The sequence below is a fragment of the Fukomys damarensis genome, unplaced genomic scaffold (genome assembly GCF_012274545.1).
Source record: "Fukomys damarensis isolate Sample0158 unplaced genomic scaffold, DMR_v1.0_HiC HiC_scaffold_22, whole genome shotgun sequence".
Classification (NCBI taxonomy): Eukaryota; Metazoa; Chordata; class Mammalia; order Rodentia; family Bathyergidae; genus Fukomys; species Fukomys damarensis.
This window is the reverse complement of record NW_022900934.1, coordinates 18,138,083-18,163,436: the sequence shown is the minus strand read 5'-3', so window position 1 is coordinate 18,163,436 and position 25,354 is coordinate 18,138,083. Positions and strand designations below refer to the sequence as shown.

Below are 25,354 nucleotides of genomic sequence, written 5' to 3'. Positions count from 1 at the left end.
AAAAAAAAAAAAAAAAAAAAAAAAAAAAAAAAGACAGAGGGTATGGAGAAAACAGATCACATTATCATTGCTAGTAGGTATGTAAAATAGTATAGCACTCTGAAATAACAGTCTCCCTTCCTCCCTCTGGTGACTGAATTTAAGGTCTTCACACTGAGGTCCCCAAACCCCTCCCTACCCTTTAAAGTTAGAGTTAGGGACTTGCTAAATTGCCCAGGCTGAGTTTGAACTTGTAGTCTTGCTGTCTCAGCTTCTTAGCAGTTTCTTTAAAAACTTAAAATATGTAACTACCATATAACCTAGTAATTACATTCCACAGAAATGAAAATATACGTTCACATAAAAATCTGTTTGCAAATATTTATAAAGCCCTTATTTTTAGTCTAAAATTTGAAAGTTAAAGCAGGAGGATCACGTGAATTTGAGACCAGCCTGGGCTACATAGTGAGTTCAAGACTCTGTCTCAAAAAAACCAAAAACCAAAAACCAAAACAAAACCCTGCACCCAACCAACACAAAACAAAACTGGAAACAACCCAAATGTCTTTAAATGGACGAACAGTTAAACTATGGTTTACTATTACCATATCATATTATTCAGCAATAAAAAGAAACAAACTATGGTTGGTACAGAAAACAACCTGAATGGATGTTAAGGAAATTATGTTGAAATAGCAAATAAAGCTAATTCTTAGAGGTTATATACTGTATGACACCATTTACAGAACATTCCTTAAAATGAGAAAATTACAGAAATAGAGATTAATGGTTATCAGCAACTAAGGAGTTTAAGTGAAAGAGAAGTACATGTGGTTATGAGACAGCAATATCATATTTGTGGTCGTGGCAATGCCTCACAACTTGACTCTATGGATGTCAGTATCCTTTTTTGTACTATGATTTTGCAAGATGTTAATATAGAGGTCAACTGGATAAAGTGTTCCCAGGATATCTTTGTATTATATTTTATAATTTCATCTAAAATCTATAGTCATCCGAAAATAAAATATAAATGCAACACAGTCTGTATGTTTGAAATTTACATAATAAAATCCTGCTGAAAATACCATGCAACTGGAGCAATGCAATAAAGTTCCCCAAGACCTTTACTACCAAGATGAAGATTTTTACCTTGAAATGAAAGAAAGGGTAGATTATTAATACAGCACATTTGACTCACCGTTTGTTTCTGGAGGCCATCTAATTTGTCTTCAGTATTGTCTTCTTTATCCATGTTGCCTCTAAATAAAAGTAACCACATAACCACCCAGGAGTTATTTTGTCACATCATGCTTAAAATAAGACCTCCTAAATCAGTAACTAAAGGGAATATTAGATCCTTCCTCCATGGGTGCTCAAATTTTTTAGTTTCTCTTTTCCTTTAAGGAGAACTCAAGAGACACTAAGAATGAGACAGACTATCATGAATGGTATCATCACTTCTATGGGCAATGACTTGCACTCAAATGAGATGGCAGCAAGAGATTGGAGCCTCAGGGTCTATTCAGCTAAGTTTTGAAACTGGCTATTTAGTGATGATACTATCAGAAAAAAGGCCATTACTGCTTCTCAAGAGCTATTTGCACATGTGGCAAACACGTTTGTGTTTGTATTCTGGTTTTGTTGAGTAGGATGTTCCATATATATTGACTATATCTTGATAGTTGATAAAGTTGTTATATTTTTCTAGTTGCTTAATCACATGTTGAGAGAAGGATATGAAAGTACTATAATTGTGAATTTATCCTTTTCAGTCAGTTCTGTCAGTTTTTGACTCACACATTTTACAGTTTTAAACATAGACTGAAGGCTTCCTTAACCAACTGAGGCCTGATGCACCAATCTGAGACAACAGAGGGTTGAATCTTCCCAACGAATCTCTTACATCTGGCAAATCACTTTCTTGGAAGAGAGCTTGGCTTTCATGCTGGAAAGGAAAGGCATTTTGCCTTCTTTTCCATCAGACATTTGCAGATAGGTTAGCTGCCTAATGTCTTTCTCATAAGCTTAACTATTGCTGATGCCTGTTTCTCACATTCCTTTTAAAAGTGACTTGGAAACAGTCTTGTCCCAAATGTGCTTATCCTTGTTGGTCAGGTCCTTGAGGTAGGAAATCGCCTATCTTTAATGTTAACCACAAAAGCACAGCTACCCCACAAAAATATAAACTTTTTGGCACATTCAGGTACCTTACCCAGGGAGAGATTTTCTTGAATGAATCTGACAATAGGATCACTAGTCATTTGGACTTTGATTAATATCTCCCAAAATGCATTTTGTTATCTTCCATAGGAAATGGCTTTGGGACCAAAAACATTATGACAGCTAAAACGTTCACTATGGATTAGGATAGATGAAAAATTCATGTCACACTTTTCTTGCTCTGATCAGATGGTTAGGGGCTCCTGGTAGTGCCAAGCTCTCATGACAGGCCTGATCACAGACCTTGGCAATATAAAGTAATATCTGCTACTTTTGAGATGATTGAGCCAAAAGCTTACTGAACACAAGTTAAATGATAAATGTTATGTTTTCCAAAAATACGTATAATTGGGGGAGAACTATAGTTTTAGGTACATTATCTTTTCTGAGATTTTTTTTTGCGGGGGGTGGTTACTGGGGATTGAACCCAGGGCCTTCACACGGAGCTGTAGCCACAGCCCTTTAAAATTTTTTCTAAGACAGGGTATCACTAAGTTACTAAGTTGTCCAAGCTGGGCTTGAACTTGAGATCCTCCTGTCGCCTAGGCCTTCCAGAGTGGTGGGATTTCAGGCATGTTTCCAACATGCCTGGCTGAAGTTTTAAATTTTGGTGTAGTGCTACCAGTAAATAAACTCAGCCAAAGAGAACACTCCATAAGTTTTTGCACACTACCCACTGACAAGCTGAAATGCCACAGCCATCAAACACTGGCTCCTAAGTCTACCTCACTCAGACCATGCAATCCTTAATAATATTGGCATTTACATCGAGGAACTTCAAGATTAAGAGACCTGTACTTGTTGTGCCTCTCCCAGATTTCTGCCAGGTGTGAGACCATGCAATCCTTAATAATATTGGCATTTACATCGAGGAACTTCAAGATTAAGAGGCCTGTACTTGTTGTGCCTCTCCCAGATTTCTGCCAGGTATGAGAGGTCTGAATTCTTCCTTGAGAACTGTCTGACCAGATGAGAGGTGAGCCTAGTTAAAAAGTTGAACAGGATGATGGGCAGCCTGGGGAACCAATGAAGGACAGGACTAGTATTTGGTTCAAAGTACTTGGAAGTGTGCAGCATAAGTAGATTAGACCCAAAGTAGCAATATGGGGAGGAAAGTGCAGGGTAGTAAGATTTAAAGGAGATGACAGTCACTGAGGAAAAGATACAAAGACCGAATACATGTGGAAGGGGTCACAGACCGGTGGCAGGTATGTTACATCAGAGTCAGTTTATGGGGCTTCTCACCTGTCAGGAATGTCTGAGGTCCCATCTGTACCACCCTGTTCTGCTGAAAGAGACTTCTCATCTGGCATCCCGACTTTCTCCAGGAAGCAGAGGGCTGGGTCTGCTCGCATGGCATTGTACCTTTCATAACCTGATTAAGTAATAACAAAACATCAGCAGTGAGAAACATGAGAAGTCATATCAGAACTCTCCAAACTTGTCTTGGGCCCTAGATTGTCATTTTGTTTCCCTTACTAGGTACAAGAAAGATTAAGATGAAACAAGCACAAATGAAAAAATACTTATTTAGGATTAATGAGATCCTATAAGACTTCCTAACAGGGAAGGACCCTGGAGCTAAAGCACACACCTCTGAGCATTTAGACAAAACTGAAAGTTTATGTAACTACTTTGTATCTGTGAACAGGTGCAGGGTCCAGATTCTTAGCAGGTTACCACTTATGGACAGCAAAGGGAGACAGACAAGTTGGTTTTGTAATCTCTTCCTTCTATCCCTCAACTCTGAACACCTTGTTATATCCTAAATGGGACTTGTTTTCTTACAGTCCAATTCTATCCCATGAATTACAAAAGAAGATGAACAAAATGACAGATGTAAGTAAGGGGTGAAACACAGAACAACTACTGAGATTCGTTATTTGGCAAAAATGGACCTGTTGCCTCTGTATTCACAAACTCAGCATGAAACCCTAACCCACATTGGCCAGGGCTTTGGAATTGTTCCTCACCGCATCCCCAAAGTCAACAGATGGGACGTTTAGATGGAGAAGAGGGACCTCAAAAGGAAGGCAAAACAATGAAAAATAACTTTTAATTTGATAAAATCCAAATGTGAGAATATGTTATTATTGTACTGGGTCTAATACACATTTATTTATTTATTTTTTGATACTGGGGATCAAACTTGAGACTGTGCTTACGAGGCAGGTGATGGAACCGCTGAGCTAAATCCCCTGCCCAAGTCTAATATACTTTTATAAGGAAGCAGGATCTGGCTGTGGAAAAGACTCAGTTCTACTGTCATTCTAAAGTATCTTGGGGAAAGCTCCTTTGCGATCAGCAAAACTTTTTCAATGTTTCTCCTTACAAAGTCAACCTTTAGTTCTGTAGTATGGAGAGAACCCACCACAGGGGATGAAGAGCTGACTGTAAACAAGGATCAAATTGGTTAAGAACAGACTTGACTTTACTTTGCTGGGTATTTCATTTTTTTTGGCATTTGTTCTTGTATAACTGTTAATGCAATTACATTCTTCACCGGTAGGCAGCACCTCATACTTTGTCTCCAAGGAGCTGCTGGTACTTGATCTTTTAATTCAGTGTGACTCTCCTCAAGACAAAGCCTGTCCATGGAGGCACATGACACTAGAAATCGCAGTGCTTCATGTTCTTCGTTCATTTATCCTTTAGAACAATTATTTGATTATTGTAAGCCTCTCTCGTGAGACTAGGCTGCCTAGGAACACAATCTATCATTTGCTCATCATCATCATATTAGCCCTTAGCAAGGGCCTGACACTGTACACAGACAACTGACTGAGTCAGTTTTGGTGACTCTCTTCCAATAATCACCATTCTCATCTGGTCCCTACGTTTTGCCTCAGCTCACATAAAACTACTGCCTTACAGAAATTCCTACCATTGTCTCCACTTGCCCCTCCTCATGAAAAGAGGAGTGATTTGTCTGACAGAAAGATCGTAAAGGTTTCCTTTACTACTGAGGGAGCCTAGCTGTCTGTGGGTGTTCCATCTCCATACTCTGTGCTTGACAGAACACAAAGTAGGTGGGATCCTCTTCCGCACTGCAGACTTTCTTGTCATGCATGGGCCTAATGTCAGGACAGACTCTGTATTTCCATTTCTTAATTAGCTGTAAAGTTGGAAGTAAGGAAAAGTGGTACATTCAGACCTCTGGAAAACCATAACAACTGTCCTAAAAAGATCCAGCAGAACAGTAATGATAAAACAAAGACTTGAGCAGCAAAATGACAGGTCTTTTGGGGAGAGGCTGCCTGCCTCCTTTCACTTAGCCTATAAGCTCCTCTCTTAAGAAAATGAATAGAAATACAAAAATATGTATTTTGGGGAATGTTTTATAAATCCAGGCTGCCCTACAGGGTAGGAGTTACTTAATGCAATTCAGAATTGTTAAGAACATCATTTAGACTGGGCTTGCTACCGGGACCTTGTGGTGGTGGTATGGAGATGGAGCTATGGTAATATTCCTCTCCTTTAAGTATATCTGTGGCAGGCAGACAGGGGTGGACTAAAAGATCAACAAGAACCACAGTATGAACAGATGAAAATGTTTATAGCACTACATCACACACCTAACCAAGGGATGGGGGTGAGGCAGAGTGGGCTTTCTGATACATAATCCCTGAAAAGTAAAATCTACCAGTTCACAGTCAGCTGAAACAGAAAGCAGGACCTTAAAACTGCCAGAAATGAAGACAAAGGCATTTATTCTGAAGTTTTCCAAATGATTAAAAAAATGTTTCTTTGTTCATTTAATCTCTTGGTTAACAAAAAGAAAACAAAAAATGAGGTCCATGTATGCTTTTTAACTGACAGGGCAAAAGATATACACTAATAACATGTAGATTGTCTCCAATGACCTTAGTACTCTATGTACATATGAAATGATAAAACCTAGCATTTTCCTCATTTATTTATTCCTTCAACCAAGAACAATGAGTGTCTACTATGAGCCAGGCACTAGGTCAGGCCCCAGGACCAGTAAGAGGGAATGAAAGGGAGGCAGTCTCCCCTCAAGTACAAACAGGCAAGCAAGGAAGAAAAACACCAAGTGAGTTCTTTGTGACCACAGTGCCCCTCTTGAAGTTTCTCAACGTATTTACAGCATTGTCATGAGTTACACATTCAGCTGGTCAAGACTTCCAAGAGGGTAGGGGTAAGGCTCTGCTTTCTGAGACAAATGTTTAATAGGACTGTGGAATTTTGTAGGAGCATGTGAAACTTAGTGAAAGAATGCCTGAATCATTTTTCCTGAGTGATCTGATCCAGAAAGGAAAATTTTTACTGCAATACACACCATGCTTGAAAACGCCAATGAGAAGAGATTTATCAGCCTCAGCATCCCACCAGTCCACTGGTATCTCCATGTAGTCAATGTCAGGCAAAAGCACATCCAGTTCCCTGTGGAAGGAAGGGTATAGACTGTTTTGTGTATGTTTCTTCAGCACAGACATAAAACAATGGAAAAGCTATCAGCCCAATACTGGTTCTCAACCAGATTCCTAGCTACATGCTGAGATGCTGAATTAAGGACAAAGAGGAGCATTCAGAAGGCTGTGGCTAGTTATTTCCTAACTAGGGCTTTGCATCAGGGTCAGATAGAGAGCTATCTAAACCTAGGTACTTGAGTTCCAGAGTCTCCCTTCCCCTCCCCCCAGGCATTTTCTATTGGGGTTGAACCTAAGGTTTTCACACTGACCTATATCCCAGACCCTTTCTATTTTGAGACAAGTCTTGTTAAGGTACAAGTTGCCTAGGTTGGGCATACACTTGCAACGAGCCTGCCTCAGCCTCCCAGAATGCTGTGATTACTGCATGATACACCACACCTGGCAAGATTCTACTTTAGACTAATGGATACAGAGCCCTGAAGCAATACCTGGAGAGGCAATTGTTGGTTGGCCCTGGGATCTATATATAAAATAATTCTGTTGTGCACCTTTAACTGACAACACAGGAAAAGCCTCTGATATACTGGTCATCAGAAGGTAGAATTTCCCTCAAAATAGCTGAACTCAAACATGACTGAATGATTAAAACAATAGTGTTCAAATCATCATGGCTCGACATGCTGCCTTCGTATGTACAGAACACAAGTACTACTTGAAAACAAGAGTCTGCCTTGGTACAGTTGGGATATACAGAGGGCCTGTTAGAGGACAAGTGTCATAACAGGTAACACATTCTGGTAACGATCTGTTGACAATCTATTGGGTCAAAACTGATCATAAGCTGCATTGCTACTAGCCAAAGGGATAAACATAATTTGCTCCAGGGTGCAGACATGCAATAGTTAGCAGCCTTGTTTCATCAGCTCTCTATAAATTCTATCCATATTCTAAGAGAACATGTGGACCCGTAGCTCACTGTTGTCATTCATCTGAGAAGAGCTTGGTCCTTGAAGGTTCTCAGGGTTAGCACAGAGTGAAGACGGCTCTTCCTTCTCCCTCCTCACTACTTAGGATGGCTTCTCTGAAACATCTGAAAGTTCCACCAGACTCTTCTGATCGTGACAAGCCTGACTAACCCTTCTTAGGTCCAGTTCCCTCTGTGAGGTTAGTGTTCCCTGGCTCCCAGCTTTCCAGAAAATCACTGTTCTGCTTACATAGTGGCTAAATGACTTTTCAGGAAAAACTACTGTCCATGCCTCAGGGTAAGTGTTCTTCATTGTGACATTAAACATCAGCAAGATCTGTGAGAAACTAAGAAAGCAGAGGAATGGAAAGGAGAGAGTAGGCAATACCTTGTCCTTCCTCTACAGAGTAACACCTATCTATATGTCTGTGAAAGCATATGATGGGCAATGAGTAAGTTAATATTTCTGCCAGGTAAGACCTGATATAAACTATCAGGTTGAATATTACTGTATTTATATAATTTGAACCTATCTAACAAAACACCACTTCCTATCCCTGCTGTAAATTACTACCACATCTCCAGAAGGCATATTAAGTAATAATAATTATTGTGAGGATGGGTCCTAATTACAATTTGTTCATGGTCAGGCCGCCTATGCTTTTCTCTCCTTTATTGCTCCTATGACTGTTAAAACTACTGGCCTATGAAAAGAAAAAGAAGGTAACTAATGGCCACAGGTAATCTCAGCACTGCTGGTATTGTCTAGGAATCAGTATGTAGGAAAAACTGCAGCTCCAGGGAAGGTGAAGGAGGTTGTCTGGTGATTTCACCTATTAATTATGGCTTTCTGACAGCTCTATGAAGTAGCAGCACAGTTTTCATTCCTTGAGATCTTGAGAGACTCAAAGATGCAACAAATCAAACAGGTCATTAAGGTATTACCATAATTAACAAATAAACAAGAAATTCTCAAATGCATTAAGAGTACTTAGATCAAAATGGGATTCTGGGAAAAAGTTTACTTTATACCTGGCAAACTAAGCCAGAGTAACTGACACTTATTCTAGAAGATTACCTAAGGTAGAGCAGTGACTGTTTCAAAAGCAGTCTTACAGGGACAGGGATTTAGCTCAGTGGTTCCGGCGCCTGCCTCGCAAGTGCAAGGACCAGAGTTTGATTCCCAGTGCAAAAAAAATAAATAAATAAAAGCAGTCTTATAATAACACGGTGGGTGGGGAGGGAAGAAACTAAAAACCTCCCAAAAGCTGTATTTCCAGAAGCCTATTTTTTCCCTTCTTTTACGTGTAAATATCCTGATAGAATTGTCCTTCTCTCTGCCTACCATTTGGGTTACTGGTCCTGGGAAGTTTGGCCAGTCCATGAACAAGCACTTAATGTCCATTCTTGAACACTCAGAGCTAAGGTTGATTTATTTTACCTGGCAGGAGTTCCCTCAAATGCTTTATCAGCTGCTTCTCCCAGTATTTCAGCTTTTAGGTAGTACAGCATCCGGACTCGCAAAAGGACTCTATGAAAGGTGAACACATTAATGTAAACACATTAGAATCCAGGACTACCTGTGACCTCCACCCTAAACTGACACTGGGAAATTAGGGGCATTGTTATGTAGTTAGCAGTATGAAGTAGAAAAGCACCAGGAAAAAAATCCTCCATGTACCAATGGAAGATGCTAGGATGATCATCCTGTCTTTCCCCAAAAACAATCATTTCCTTAATTATCTGTTGGACTGCCCTGTGAGTATGTCTTCTGATCTTTAAAGAGTATATAATCCTTCCACAAGGCCACAATGACCTCGCAGGCAGAGCTAGTGTCCAAGGTGCTAGTTACCAGTGTGAATAATGTTGATTGGCAGTTTTTTCAGTTTTATTCATATAGAATGAAATGAGTATTTAAAGGACAGAAGTTACTTTTTCACAGTACTAGATCTTCTCTCCAGAATCAATTCCTTATGAATCCACAGAGGCCAAGCTCAGGTTCCTTGACAATACATCAACTTTATTTCAGACAAAGCAATTAAATAAGTATTTCTTGAACAACCACAATATGCCCTGCACCATGCTGGATGCTGTGAGATATATATAAAGTAAACAATTCAACCTCATTCTGAGGAACCTAGGACAGTGCAGTTGTGAAATGAGACTAACTGGCAAGAGAGTAGAGAAGTTGACTGTGAGGGTGTAGGCCAAGAGTGCATAGCAAGAGCGAGTGCAGACCTCCAGCGCCCCAGACCTTCATCAGAGCAGACTGGTGATGACTGCCCAGCTGCGCATATCCCCCTTCCCATGCTCTCAGGCCTCCCAGTTGTGCTGATACCTGGATCCACATTGCAGAGGCACATGTGGTCATAAAGGTCATTTCACTGAGCTGCAGAAGATAGAATGGATAAAATAAAAGCACATCAGACCTCTGTAGTTGGTAAGTTGGAGGGATCACCGGCTTCCATCAGAACCTGGACTATCTTCAGGGGAAGGACAGCTGGAACGTGCAGCAGAACCTTGCAGAGTTCAACCCTGCAGGAGGTCAGTGAGCTCAATATGGGCCCGGCAGACAAATCAGCCTGAACATCAAGGGACAGCTCCTGGCTTCATGAGACTAACTGACTTAGTTCTTCACACTGCTGCCCACATTGTCTATTGTGACAGCAGAGATACACCCTGAAAGAGCTCTTGAAATTTTTTATCTTTCTTTTCCTCTTATTTTTACTTTTAATGTTTAAAATTTTATTTTTTCTCATTCTTCAAATTCTTTCTTTTTTCTTTCTTCTTTTCCCACTCAATCTCTTGCTCACCCACATTATTCTTCATCTCCCTTTTTGTTTCTGTTCCTGTTCTAATTCAGATTTCTTCTTTCTTTTTCTTTTCATCTCTCTTTTTCCTTCACTGGAGTGTTATCAGTTTCATAGGCAAGTGGGTATACTTTATACCTTCCGTATTACTGTTAAGTTGTTCTATTCTTGTCTTTGTTCTTGCACTCTGTCTTTCCCTCTTGTCTTTTTGGGTGATCATCGTGTGTCCTCTGGCTTCACTTGAAACCTTCTCCTATTCCTTTACCTATTGATTCCTCTCCTCTCAACTCCTTCTACGTTCCTATCCTAAAGGGTAAAGTTGCTATATTGAAGAGTTTATTCACTGTAAACATATTTTGGGCTGGTACTTGATTTTGATTTAATTCACATGGTTAAAGGTGATAAATTAATAACTACCACAAATGGTCAATTTCTAAGCTGTGCTTGATACTATTGTGTTGCTGATTGTATCAACTAGGCTAAAGGGCTGATTGATTTAATGAGTTGTTATGAAAATGAAAGTGTCTCTTAGTCAACAGAGACTCAGAACCTAATGTATCAGGAAGATCAAAGTACTAAACCAGGAATTAAATCAAGGACAGCCCAACAACAAAAATAAAAATGAGAAAACACTTAAGCAAGTCACAGATACAGGCTTCCAGTTCACCAACAGCAAATTCTAGGGGAAACATGGTAGAAAAGTCTGACAACCACCAGAAATAATTTCCCAGATAACTACATAGATGGTGGGCACAATGAAAGACATGAGCAGAACCTCTAGAACAGAAACAGACAAAAAAATAGATGAGCTCAAGACCATGACAGCAGCCATGAATACCCAGCATAGGAAAGGAATGTAAACAATGAACACTCAACACAGGAAAGAAATGGAATCCCTGAAACAGATTCAAACAGATATACAGGAGATAAAAAACGCCACTGAAAATATTCATGGCAGAATAAGCCAATGTGAAAATAGAATATCACATTTAGATGACAGGGTTGGGGTTACTGACCAAGAAAAGAGAGATTTCTTAAAAATAGTAATGGACCCTGAGAAATTGACATAGCAGCTGCTAGATGATGCAAAGAATAACAGAAGACTGATAGTAGTCCTTGAAAAAGCAGGAGAAGGTACAAATGACATTAAAAAAACTGTTCACAGAAGTAATGGCAGAAAACTTCCCAAACAGAGGAAGAGAATTAGACATATAGGTAAGTGAGGCATATAGGACTCCAACTTGCCATGATTAAAAAAATAAATAAATAAAAAATCTATACCTAGACATATAATAGTCAAGATCCCAGAAACCCAAAAGAAGAACAAATCCTACAAGCAGTTAGAAAAGAAACAAATCAGAAACAAAAGAAAGCCCATCAGAATCACAGCAGACTTTTCAACACAAACCTTCAAGTCAAGGAGAACCTGGAGTGAGGAATTTCAAATCCCAAAAGAAAACAACCTCCAATCTAGACTCATGTATCCTGCAAAACTCTCTTTTAAAATGGACAGGGAAATAAGATAGTTTCATGACAAAGAACACCTGAGAAACTTCATGAATACCAAACCAGGACTCAAAACATTTCTAAACAATATCCTAGAAAAAGACAATGAAGGTCACAACACCATGAGGCCCAACAAAACAAATCAATTAGGCAAGCCAAGAAACAAAGGGGGGGGGTTAAAAAGAGCCAACAACAGGACAATAACATGACAATGACAAGCAAATACATATCAGTGATAACCATCAATGTTAATGGCCTCAATTATTCACTAATCAAAAGAAATATACTGGCAGAATGGAGTAAGAAACAAAGTCCAACAATGTGTTGTATAGAAGAAACACACCTAGTTCAAAAATAGACTCACAGACTGAAAGTAAAAGGTTGGAAAACAGTTCTCCATGCAACAGCAGCCCAGAAAAAAGCAGGGGAAGCTATCTTATTCACAAAGTAAATTTCAAACCAAAACTAATTAAGACAGACAAAGGTGGTCACTACATCCTTGTAAAGGGAACAATCCAAGAGGAAGAAAGGACAATCATAAATATATATGCACCAAATATTAATGCCCCCTACTATATAAAAAATATTAAGGGGCATGGAAAAACAAGTAAGTACTAATATAATTGTAATGGGGGACCTAAATACTGCACTATCACAAATAGGTAGATCATCTAGATAAAAAATCAACAACAAAATACTAGAACTAAACCAAGCTTTTGAACAAATGGACTCAATAGACATCTAGAGAGTGTTCTACTCCAAAAAATAGGAATATATATTATTTTCACCTGCACATGGGTGATTCTCCAAAATAGACCACATACTAGCTCACAGAACATGTTTAAATAAATGCAAAGGGACTAAAGTTATCCCATCTATAGTACCAGACCATAGTGCAATTAAGCTGGAGAGCAATTGCATAAGAAACTGTAAAAAGTCATAAACACATGGAAATTGAGCAACACTCTCCTGAACAATCAATGGGTCACAGAGGAAATTAAAGAAGAAATCAGTCAGTTTTTATAAATAAATGATAATGCCAATACAACATACAGGAATCTATGGGACACAATGAAAGCAATTCTATGAGGTAAATTTATAGCAATAAATGGCCACACTAGGAAAACAGAGGGAGCTTAAATAAAAAACCTAAGGATGAATTTTAGGCTCCTTGAAAAAGAAGAGCAAGAAAAGCCCAAAGCTCATATAAAGGAGGAAATTATAGAGATTAGAGCAGAAATCAATGCAATGCAAACTAAAAGAATGATACAAAAATATCTGAATCGAAGAGTTGGTTTTTTTGAAAGAAAAAATAAAATCGACAAACCCTCAGCCAATCTTGTCAAAAAAGTAAAGAGAAAAGGCTCAGATCCATGCAATTAGGAATGAAAAGGTGAAGTCACAACAGATCCAGCAGAAATCCAGGGGATCATCAATACCTACTTTGAGAAACTGTACTCTAATAAAATAGAAAACACAGAAGAAATGGACAGATTTCTTGATACTCATGAATTACCAAGGTTGAACGAAGATAAAGAAATTATAAACACCCCAATTACAATCAGTGAAATTGAAAACATAATTAAAAATTTACCAACTAAGAAAAGCCCAGGTCCAGATGGCTTCACTGCTGAATTCCACAAGACATTTAGAGAAGAACTACTCTTTAAACTCTGCAATGAAACTGAAAGGGAAGTAATATTTCCAAATTCATTTCTGGAAGCAAATGTTACTCTGATTCCAAAACCAGGGAAAGACTCGACCAAAAACGAAAACTATAGGCCAATCTCCCTAATGACCATAGATGCAAAAATCCTCAATAAGATACTGGCAAACAGAATACATGGGGTCATCAAGAAGCTCATATACCCTGACCAAGTCAGATTTATCCCAGGGATGCAAGGATGGTTCAACCTATGTAAATCAATAAATGTAATACACTGTATTAACAGAGTCAAGGACAAAAACCATATGATCATCTCAATAGATGCAGAAAAAGCATTCAACAAAATTCAACACCCATTCATGATAAAAACCCTACAAAAAATTGGAATAGATGGCCTTTATCTCAACTTGATAAAGGTTATTTATGAAAAACCAACAGCCAACATCATATTAAATGGCCCAAAACTGAAAACCTTCACGTGAAAATCAGGAACAAAACAAGGATATCCACTATCACCACTCCTGTTCAATATAGTCCTGGAAACACTAGCCACCTCAATTTGACATGAGAAGGAAATTAAAGCAATAAAGATAGGAAAGGAAGAAGTTAAACTATCATTATTTGCTGATGATATGATACTCTACATAGAAGACTCAAAAAACTCTGCCAAAAGACTTCTTGACACTTTTAGAAGAGTAACTGGATACAAGGTCAACACTCTAAAATCAATAGCCTTCTTGTACACAAATAACAGACAGACGGAAAGAGAAATTAGGGAAATAATTTCTTTCATAGTAGCATCCAAAAAAATGAAGTAACTAGGAATCAATCTAATGAAGGAAGCAAAAGACCTTTACAATGAAAACTACAGCACTCGGAAAACAGAGAAAACAGAGATCAAAGAGGATATAAAAAGATGGAAAGATATCCCCTGCTCCTGGGTAGGAGCAATCAATATAGTGAAAATGGCCATACTACCAAAACTGCTATATAGATTCAATACAATCCCAATTGAAATTCCAACAGTGTATTTCACAGAACTAGAGAAAATAATCCAAAAATTCATTTGGAACCATTGTCCTAGAATAGCGAAAGCAACTCTAGGCAACAGAGACATGACAGGGGGTATCACAATCCCCAACTTGAAACCATACTACAAAGCCACTGTGATAAAAACAACATACTACTGGCAAAGAAAAACACCTGAGGATCAGTGGAATAGACTAGAAGATACAGAAACAACTCCACATGTACTCAGCTAACTCATCTTTGACAAAGGAGCCAACCACCCTCAGTGGAGGAAAAATAGCCCCTTTAATAAATTCTGTTGGAAAAACTGGATTTCAACCTGCCAAAGATTAAAACTAGACCCTTATCTTTTATTATGCACTAAACTAAAATCCAAATGGATTAAAGATCTAAATATTAAAATAGAAACACTAAACTTACTGGAAGATAAGTTAGGCAGAACTCTCAAAGATATTGGCATAGGAAAAGACTTGATGAACAAATCCACAGTAGCATGGGAACTAGCAGAAAGAAACAACAACTGGGATCTCATCTTATTAAAATGCTTCTGCACTGCAAAAGAAGCCACCAAGTGAGCCAAGAGACAACGTACAATGTGGGAAAAAATTTTTACCAGCTGCCCTTCAGACAAAGGACTATTATCCAGAATATATAAAGAACTCAAAAAAATCAGGTCCCCCAAATATAAAGACCTGATTCAAAAATGGGCACCTGAAATGAACAGACATTTCTCAAACAAAGAAGTAAAAGCAGCAAATAAATATATGAAAAAATGTTCAACATCACTGGTCACTGGAGAGATGCAGATGAAAACAACACTGAGATTCCACCTCAGCCCACAAAGAATGACTGCTATCAAGAAATTAACCGGTAACAAATGTTGTTGGGGTTGTGGGGAGAAAGGAATCCTTCTTTATTGTTGGTGGGAGTGCACACTGGTGTAACCACTGTGGAAATCAATATGGAGATACCTCAAAGATCTAGGACTAGAGGTCCTATTTGACCCAAGCTATCCCTCTGCTGGTATCTTTGCAAAAGAATTAAAAGAATAATACCACAGTGATATATGCGCACCCATGTCTATAGCGGCACAGTTTGTAATAGCTAAAACTTGGAAACAGCCCGACTGCCCATCAGTTGGAGACTGGATAAAGAAGATGTGGTTTTTCTATAAAAACGAGTACTACACAGCCATAAAGAATGACAAATTAGTCATTCATAGGAAAATGGATGCATATTGAGGCCATACTCCAAGGTGAAATAAATAGGACACACATGTAAATACTGAATAGTTTCTCTGGTGTGAAAAATTGAAAGTGCAAATAAGATCCAAATTGTATAACTGATGTGAAATAGGAAGAAAAGAGCTAAATAAGTAGGGGAAGTGGGAAGGGCAGGGGAAAGGAAGGGAAAAGAAAAAATATGAGAAAAAGAAAAAATGGAAACAAAATCTTTGTAAATAGGGGAAGGGGAAGGGGGTGAAGGGTGGGCAGGGGTATGGGGAAAAAATGAGAACCAAGATCTGTCATGTAAGGGTACAAGATCCTAGTGATGAATATAACTGTACTGGATATCAATAAACTCAATGGAAAAAAAAAACATACCGAAAGAATAAGGATCAAAATGTATAATAGATCATTTGAAATAGGAAGAAAAAGTACAAGGAGAAGGGGAAGCAGGAATGGCAGGGGAAAAGAAACATGGGAATGGAATTAACATGAGAAAATGAAAAAAATGGACACAAAGTCTTTGTAGATGGGGGGTGGAGGAGTCGAAGGGAGGGCAGGGGAATGGGGTGCAAATCTCCAATGATAAATGTCATTATATTGTATACCTAAAACGTACCAATAAAATTAAAGAAAAAAAAAAGTGAGCAGGAGGCAGGCCACTATCAAGCAGGCACTTCATCTTCAAGGGCAAGCAGCCAAGAGACCCGGAGAAGCACTTGCAATTCACTCAACACCAGTCAAGAGTGAAGGCTGGCCCTCAGAAATAGAAATCTACTCACATTTCTAGTACTTTCTAAACATAGGAAATGACTTTCAGAAAATTTGTTTCAAAAAACAGACCACAGACAGCATGTATAACAGTATAATTTTAAGGAAGGGAGTCTGCTCATATTCAAAGGTTGGCACACACACACAAAGTATTTCTGTAAGAACCTGGCTAATGGGCTGCCTCTGAAGAGGGCAACAAGGGAATTAAAGAAGAGGGGAAAATAGACTTTGGACAGATTTTTTTTTTTTAAACATATCTGTATGACTTAAAAGAAGTTAATAATGAAGGTTGTGTCCTTAACAAGTTAATAGTGAAGGCAGTGACACTGTGGGCTCAAGTTATATATGGAGACAAACAGTTAAAACTTTTAGACTGGAAAGAACCCTTACGCCTATTATATATTCTTTTTTGTTTGGTTTGTTTTTTTGAGACAAGGTCTCTCTATGTAGTTGAGACTGCAGTGCAACTCACTATGTAGCCCAGGCTGGTCTGGAACTCACAGTGATCCTCCTGCTTCAGCCTCTTGAGTGCTGGGATTACAGGTGTGCGGCATCACGCCTGGTGCCTATTAGTTATTAACTCAGCTGCTTAGCAAGTCAAGTAATTTTGAGATTTTTCTTCTTCCTAAATCCTACAGAAGAACTCTAAGAATTTATAATCACTGCTTATTCTTACGTCTAGCTGGTAGGAGCTAGTGGCCTCTGTTATGGTATGGGTCTGGATGTTCTCCCAAAGCCTCATTTGGTCAGAAGTAGCTGAATCTCGAATGTGTGATGCTGGAATTAAGGGCTTAGTGGTTTGGCACCACCCTAATCTTGGTAGTCTGGATGGGATAAGAGGCAGAAAGATGTGGTAAAGGTCTCTTGTTGGGTGTTGGGTATTTTGTCTCAGCAACGAGAGAAAAGTAACTAACATGGCCTCTTTAGTGAGAACTGAAACAGAAAGTCAGAGACTTGTCTGCTAAGATCTAGCTCCACCTGAGGCTATAAGACTGGGAGAGCTATTTCTGTCTCTCTAAAGAGAAGCAAACATGCTGATGTTTGGCAATGTATGTAGCATAAGAGAATAGAAGTTAGAGTCAATAGTATCTACTTATTCTCCCAAATAAAAGCCACTCATTTAAAAAGACAGATGGGCAACTCCTTGTACAGAACCACCTCCTCCCAGACTGAGATGATAAAGCCCTGTTTGAGTAAGCCCAAAGAAAAGGGATCATGATCAAGGTATGCTGCACCTTGCTTTAGCCAAACAAGGCAACCCATTAATATTTGAGTGGCAGTGTCTTTTTTCTTCTTTCTTTTTCAAAGACATGATATTAATGTGAAATATACTTTTGTAAGTATACTCTGCACAAATGTATGGCTTTGATGAACTGCCACAAACGGAACACCACTTTTGTTTAGTACCCCAGTCAGGCAGCAGAACATTTCCCCAGAAGTCCCATTGGACTCCCATCCAATCATTGTCCTTCCCCAAAAGGAGAACTCCTATCCTGACTTCTGTTACTGTGGACTTGAAGTAGTTGCTTTTTAACTTTTTAAAGTTCTTCTGATGCTAATTTTATGCCTCTAAATAAAAATACTACCACTAATAACAAACAATGCATTATGAATGCTTACCATATGCAAGGCATGTTATTACCTCATTTAATCTTCATAACAATGCTTACAGGTATGAATTATTTAGCCATCACTTTGTAGACAAAGGAAAAAAGGCACATAGTAGTTAAATAACTTATCTGCTGGCCAAACAACTAGGCCAGAACTTAAATCTAGGCAACCTTGACCCCAGAGCCTATCTTATCCCTTATCTAATACAGGATGGCAGTAAATTTGTTAATTAAGACAGAACTCTTCCAACTGCTATTCAGCTCTTGGTTCACCTTACTCCATCCTGCAAACTGTTGCCAGATTAGAGTTTCTCCTCAAATTTCACTTTTCACTCACAAGTCTCACTAGTTCAAGAAATATTACTGCTATGTGCTTAAGGCTAAGATCTTTGCTTGCCAGGTATACTATGAATAAGCCCTCTTACCTAGCCAGCTTCTTTGCCTGTTCCCTATGTAGTAACTCTAACTCTGTAACATCAAACACATTGTTGGATCCACCCCAGCTGGGCTCTACTATCAACAGTTAGTGTCCTTTAAGACAGAAGCGGAACAGGGACAGAACGGTGAGAGGCAAAACTACTGTATTTTGTGTAGCTTTCATTACAGTATTGGTTATAGGACCTATCTTAAAATGGAATGATCAAGAGAAAAGCAGCAGATCTCACCTGTGAAAAACAAAACCAAAAAACCTTACAACCTGACAACCATAGAGCCAGTAGGTTGATGTTATAGGGAAATGGGAAAAATGTCAAGCAAAACATCTTAATCCATAAGGTACTAAGCTCTTGATAACTAGAGATGTGTAAGAAGGCACCTTTTTACTGCACACTAGGAATGCTGGGAAGGTAACTCTTGTATGGCCCACATAATCTCAGCTGGTACCTGGTTTTTAAGAGTCTGACATGCTGCACAGTGATGCAAATAGCAATATACAAAACTGTCACTTTTTCGTGGCTGAGTGTCCTAACTGCCCGAGATAAACTGTGAAAGAACACAATTTTATTTTTTATCGGTTGCTGTCCCCGCCCCACCTTAGCTGTTAGCCTATGGATATAAAGAATACCACCTCAAATGATTATGAAGTGACTGGAGGCCACAACAGCAACAGAAAAGTAAAGGAAAAAGCAAGATGGCATAGGGTGCTGAAAGTAGAGGCCACTAAGGACAGTTTTCTGCCCTTGCTAAAATGACTTCAGAGGCAGCAGGGATCCTGAATGGCTTTTGAGAATCAGATGAAAAAAATCTTCAGGGGTACACAATGCATTGTGGGAGACAGAAGATATTGTAATAGGAGTTACAGAACCTATGAGATGAATTCTGAGCCAGCTTAGGCCACAAATCCCTAGCCTGTCTTTCCAGACCTTGTATAATAAGTAGCATAGGAGAAGTGTCCTTCCTGTAGAGTTCCCAGGAGCTAGACAGCCTGAGCAAGGCTGTCCCCAGGGGATGGCAGAGGCACACTCACTTGTTACAGTGCTGCTTTAGGTGTTTCTTATAGCCATCATCATGCAAGACCACCTCGGGGTTGCAGGTGGTCAGCCAGTCTGCATTCTTCAGTTCTGGGAGCAGTAGCTGGTTCTTCATCTTCTTTCCTTTCCTCCCTCTAGGGACTGGGGCAGACAATCCTGAAATAGAAAGTGCAGGGAGTGTGGATGAGCCTAGGGGGCTTCGACATGGATATTAAATCAAAGCTGGACTAGAGCTGCAAAGAGGCAGCTTAGTGGTTCCTGGCTGACAGGCCCCACTCCTCAATCCACAGGCTGTGAGGTAAGATTTACCGAGTGTCATGTGAGAATCAAGAACAGCAATATAGCCTGTGCGCTTAAGGCTATTATGATTTTCCTTATGGAAGAAAAGAAGATTAGATTGGAAACCTGAAGGAGAGGTTTGGTCAAATACAAGGAAGAAGAAGAGCACAAGTAAAGGCAAGACAGAGGTGGAACAGGAACAGAAGGATGAAATGAAAAAGGTGAGTCACAGAGCTCAGTTGCGAGTCACTACCTTTGGGTAGGAACCCTGTGACGTACAGGTTAGTGGGTAGGACTACATGTGGGAAACTGTACGAAGCCCAACAGTCCTTTAACAAAATAACACAGGCAACAACGGATGATCCTAAGGGAGATGTGAGAGAATCACCATCCTTCCACACAGGTACCATTCCAAAATATATCTAGAAAGAGAAATTACCCAAAGCACAGCAGTGTGGACCCACAAAGGAGAGGAGATGAAAGTACATGGGAGCTCTTCCACCACTCACCTGAGTGGTTCTGGAGGGTCTGGGCCTGTCCATCTTTGGTAGGTGTGATTAGTTCCCAAATGAAACTCTTGATCTTCTCATCCCCCTTATAATGCTTGACACAGTACACCAGCAGGGCCCGACAAATCATCTCCATGTCCTTCTCATTCAGGTGCCACTTGAATCGCCCATGAGTCAGGATGTCCTTCCACCGGCCCCAGCTGATGGTAGAAATACAAAAGGGCATAGAAGGAGGAAGGGCCATGCATTAAACTTCCACACAACAGGATAAACAAGAGTCAAAAGCATGTCTCATCCTCTTTTGGGCCTGTTAATCACCTTGTGAGTTTTTTCTCTAAGGCCTTTGAAGACTACATCATCGCAGCACTCCAAATGTCACTAAGGTGATCTGAACAGTGGACAATGAGAACTTCATATGGGTTCTAGGTTGTTAAGGGATAGACCAAAATAGTGGATGCAGAGAATAAGCAGAACTGAAACAGTCCAGCTGTAGCATTCAAAAGCAAGGATGAGCTTAAGGAAGCTGAGCCTTCTTCCATTTTTACAGAGCCAGAGCTCTGCACATACCATGCTTTGACTATAACATCTGTTGCACTGACTCCTTATATATCCTTGGGGAGGAAAAATGCAGGTAATCAGCATCAGGCAGCAAATTAGTATTGGAGACTTGCCATGACAAGCATTTGAGAAAACCATAGCACCTGAACATTGACTGCAAAACACACACACACACACACACACACACACACACACAGTGACTCAGGGATTCTGGGCAGAAAGTACAGCTCTCTTCTGTGCCAGCTGATCTTATCAGCCCTGTAACTACAGAGGGTATAGAGAGATACAATAAACAAATCTCAGGCTGGAAAAATGGGAAAACAACAGCAGTGTCATATCAAGCAGAGCTAATACACACCCAAAGATGAGCAGGTTCTTCTCTACTCGGAAGCACTCAGCTCGGAGATAGCGCCTGGCCTTGTCATTGAGGCGTCTGGATCTTGTGGGTCTTTCATCTGAGTCACTGTCTAACTCTGAAAACTCCATCAGCTCATCCTCTTCAAATGAGTTGTAGTGTTTGGTCTGCTTCCTTACGCGAGGCCGGTCGATCACTAAGCTTTCCTAGAAATGAAGAGGACTGTTGGAGAGAAGGCCCCTCTTTTCTCCACTGTCATCACAATGCATAGCTATATCCTGCTGCTGTTCCTCAGGGCACATCTGAAAAAGCACCACACCCATTTCATCTTCTGGAAGGAAAAGCTCTTCACAGCACACCTGCTGTCTCCATCACTACAGCAAAAGCAGAAGGGATTTTCTGGGACTTGCTCAAGTTGGCATGTTCATGGGTGCCCAGGGGCTGTCAGCCACCATCTGCTGTCATTCTAATGGGAGTACATGCAGGCAAGGTCCCTGAGTACCCAGAGTGGTGACCTGTGCTTGCCAAGAAAGCCTGGAGTGGTGAGCCCCAGTTGTCCTGCTAGCATGACTGTCTCCAAAGCAGTCTACGCTTTGGAGACAGGACAGGGCAGGGAACTCCACATGCACAGCAACTTTCTAAAGATAAATATATATCCTTCTGCTTCATCATCTGCCTACTCTAGTACTAGCCACTAATCTTTTGTCTTTTGCCAAAACACAAAATCCCTAGCTTAGGAATCTCACTCATTCTGGTGGCTCCCCTGACCACACCCACTGCCTTCTCTAATCTCATTTCCTTTTCCTCATCCCATCCCCACTTCTTTCAGGGCCAGGATAAATCCCTACAAACTCTTAGTTCAGACAGCCAACTTCCAGGGTCATCCCTGCTTCAATGGTCTTGCTTCCCACCTTGCAATGCTCCCACTGCTTTTTTGCTGCCTACAGGGCAGGAGCTCTTCCTTTCCCTCTCTTCCCCACTGTTTTGCACAGAGTGGTTTCTTGATTATAACACTGTAAAACACTTAAAGCAGATCACTATAAGAGATTCAGAAGCTTCTCATTTAAGAGGGAAGAAAATAATTCTATTTGGAGAAAGGATGCTGGATTAAGCAAATGCTGGAGGTCTTACAGCAAAATAGTTATAGCTGGATACTGGACACTGCCTTAGCTGCATGTAAGAAGTAAGGACTGTCTCATGGGTTTGTGGACCCACAAGAGTTCAACATTCAACGAAGACAGGCAGAAAGGATATGTACTTATCCTAAAGTGAGGTGACAAGGAAGGGAAACTCAAGGAAGGGAAAGTAACATTTTATGGTTATCTCACAGGTGGCTGGGCACCATGCCAACTGTATTTACAAATGTGATCTCACATCCTGTCTGCAGTATAAGGCTTTATCACCTCGTTTTTTTCTACTTGTGTGATAAGGTCCATCATCTTATACAAAAACACACTCTGCTTTCATTACAAAGCCCATTCTCTTTCCTATGTTCAAAAACAGGAAAACTTGAGCATTGAAAAAAATGGAGGAAGTGCTAACAACCTTTTCTTTGTCATGTTTTTCTTTTCCTCTTCTTTTTACTTGTCAGGGGTGAGATGGCTTTCACAGAAAGTATGGAAACAGAGAAAAACAGTCACACGCTAAGGATGGTATGATGGCACAAGGCAAGAGGCTGAACTTGATCTGTTTGGCCAGTCCTGGCAATAACTGCATTTTTGGAATCTCCCAGTTATGCAGCAGACTCTATATCCCATTAGGTCATTGTAGAGTTATAATAGCTAACATTTAGTGTTGTCTAGGTGCCCACCATGTTTTCCAATAGTATCTCAGTTAAGAACCAAGACTCAGGATTAAATAATGACCTGAGGTATGTAGAAATTTATGGCTATATGAGAGAGCAATGAAGTGGTCAATGGAATGAAATATGCTGTACCTTTTCATTCTTTGCTTCAGTGTCCAGTTCAGCTATTTTGGCCCATTTCTGCCAAAAGTTAGGATCATCTAAGGAAATATCTGTCCGGTTTCCTGAAGCCACAAAGCTAGCCTGCAAAGGACACGAGAATCAGTAAACTGTGGTTGAACAAGGTTCAAATAAAAGTTGTATTATTTCAAAAGCACCAGAAAGTTAAATATATTATCTGTCTACACATCAAAACAAAAATCCCTAACAGTGCTTCCAAAATAAAAATGTGAAAATCTCAAGGCTAATTTTTTTTAAAAAAGTTTATTTTAAAGACTTGGTGAGGAGATCACAATTGCAACTGATATTGATTTTTGGAACTTAATATGTTCCTGCTGGCTTGACCCACCAGTAGTACAGATGACTGTCCAATTGACTGGGACACCCATCGGGGTGGTGCTACAAACATGTCTAATCATGCTTATCAGTCTTTTTACTAATAAAATTAAAAAGTCTACAAATGGACCAAATCTAGTTAATTACTTGAATTCAAATAGTTGTTGCCCCAAACAAAATATTAATTAATGCTACTAATAATTAAATTATTACAATAATTAAATTTATTTCATTAAATTAAAAGAAATTTATTTACAGTTGTGAACAGTTTATCAATAATTAATTCACTAAATTTTAACATGGAAATCTCACAAGCACCCCACTGCTGATGTATATAATATGTATTCACAATTGAAAATAAGCTGTATTATAATTTTTTACACCATTTTAATATAACACATTCACAATAACTTTTATGTCTTGATGCTGGGTGATTCTGAGTTCAATTCCATCATCTAATGTTAAGTAGCTAATCACCAGTGGTTCACCACCTGGTGGGACAGTCAGGCATAATGCACTACCAGTGGTTCAAAACAATGGGAATGAAGGAATTCAAATCCGAGCTGCCTAGCAATGAGACATACAAATTATAATCCCATATGAACATATTAAACCTGGAAGCAGGCAGAAACCCATGGAAGACAACAGCAGCGTTACTTGGTTATGTAACACTAATGTATTATTTGGTGTTTAGTTCCCTTTTATAAAGGATTTATTCTTCAAGGTTTTTCTAGATTTAATTTTCCTTCAATAGTTAACCAAATGTTTGCTCTAGAAAAGGCACTGAAGCAACACATTACCCATGTCTCTTCCTGCAGAGCACAAAACTTCCTACAAAAAAGTCTTATGTAAGTCATCAAATAGGAGACTGACTCAAACAGATCACAAAGCTCACAGACAAAATAGCAGAGCCTATGGCCAGGGTAACCTGAGAGTGATCTGTAACTTCTAAAGCCAGTGACCTAGCTAGCACAGGAAGGAGGCCCCAAGACTAGAAGCTAGGAATCTTATATAAAATCTTTTTTCCATTAAATGAGCAACATGTTTGCTTGCAAGTGAGGAATGGAATGTTCACTGAAGATCCACTCTGACAGTGATTGAAAGTGTTCTACAAACAAGAGAATCAAGATAACTACTCAAAGGTTCTGGAGCAGTCCTCATGAAGAGTAGACAGTCAAGTGCAGGCTAGAATCCAGCTTCCTGCTAACTGTCAGCTCTGAAAGACTCAGTACTTTTCCTTCCACAACCCCGCACTCACTATTGACCTTCCCCAAGCATCTGCATCTACATTTTCCAGGAAGTCACAGATCACATGTGCAGCCAAATAATTTCCAGAGTTTGCATTCAGAGAAATAGAAGCCTTGCTAAAAAAGGGTTGAAGAATAAGTGATGTTCTTTTCTTTCCTACCCGCAATGACAGAAGGTCTTGTACCTTAGCAAAAGTGGACCCTTTCCCTTCGGACTGGATGGTGATGGTGTGAGTTCGCCTTTGCAGAATCTGGTCTATATCTTCTTCACAGAATTTGGAGCCTTCATCCTCCTCATCCATTAAAGCACCATAAGCACCTTTCCGGAGCAAATCCTCCACCTCCATTTTTGAAAGCTGCTGTACCTGAAGAAGTCACCAAAGGCTACTCACAAAGTGGAAAAAGTGTTGGAGAAAAAGCCTCAAATTAGGCCTTATGATTCACTATACAGTTCCTCCAC

At 39.6% G+C, this 25,354-nt stretch overlaps 1 protein-coding gene across 2 annotated transcripts in view; it reads right to left on the bottom strand.

Annotated features, from left to right (window-relative positions):
- Chd6 (chromodomain helicase DNA binding protein 6) overlaps nt 1-25,354 on the bottom strand; it is a 207,376-nt gene that overhangs the window by 40,981 nt on the left and 141,041 nt on the right. For both annotated transcript variants that reach the window (XM_010631412.3, XM_010631411.3), the window contains exons 19-27: nt 25,080-25,259; nt 23,285-23,395; nt 21,352-21,554; nt 20,436-20,635; nt 19,644-19,803; nt 9,002-9,091; nt 6,503-6,606; nt 3,448-3,577; nt 1,181-1,241 (exon numbers count right to left, since the gene is read on the bottom strand). In XM_010631412.3, the coding sequence (XP_010629714.1) occupies nt 1,181-1,241; nt 3,448-3,577; nt 6,503-6,606; nt 9,002-9,091; nt 19,644-19,803; nt 20,436-20,635; nt 21,352-21,554; nt 23,285-23,395; nt 25,080-25,259 (1,239 nt within the window). The remainder of the gene's footprint in view (nt 1-1,180; nt 1,242-3,447; nt 3,578-6,502; nt 6,607-9,001; nt 9,092-19,643; nt 19,804-20,435; nt 20,636-21,351; nt 21,555-23,284; nt 23,396-25,079; nt 25,260-25,354) is intronic.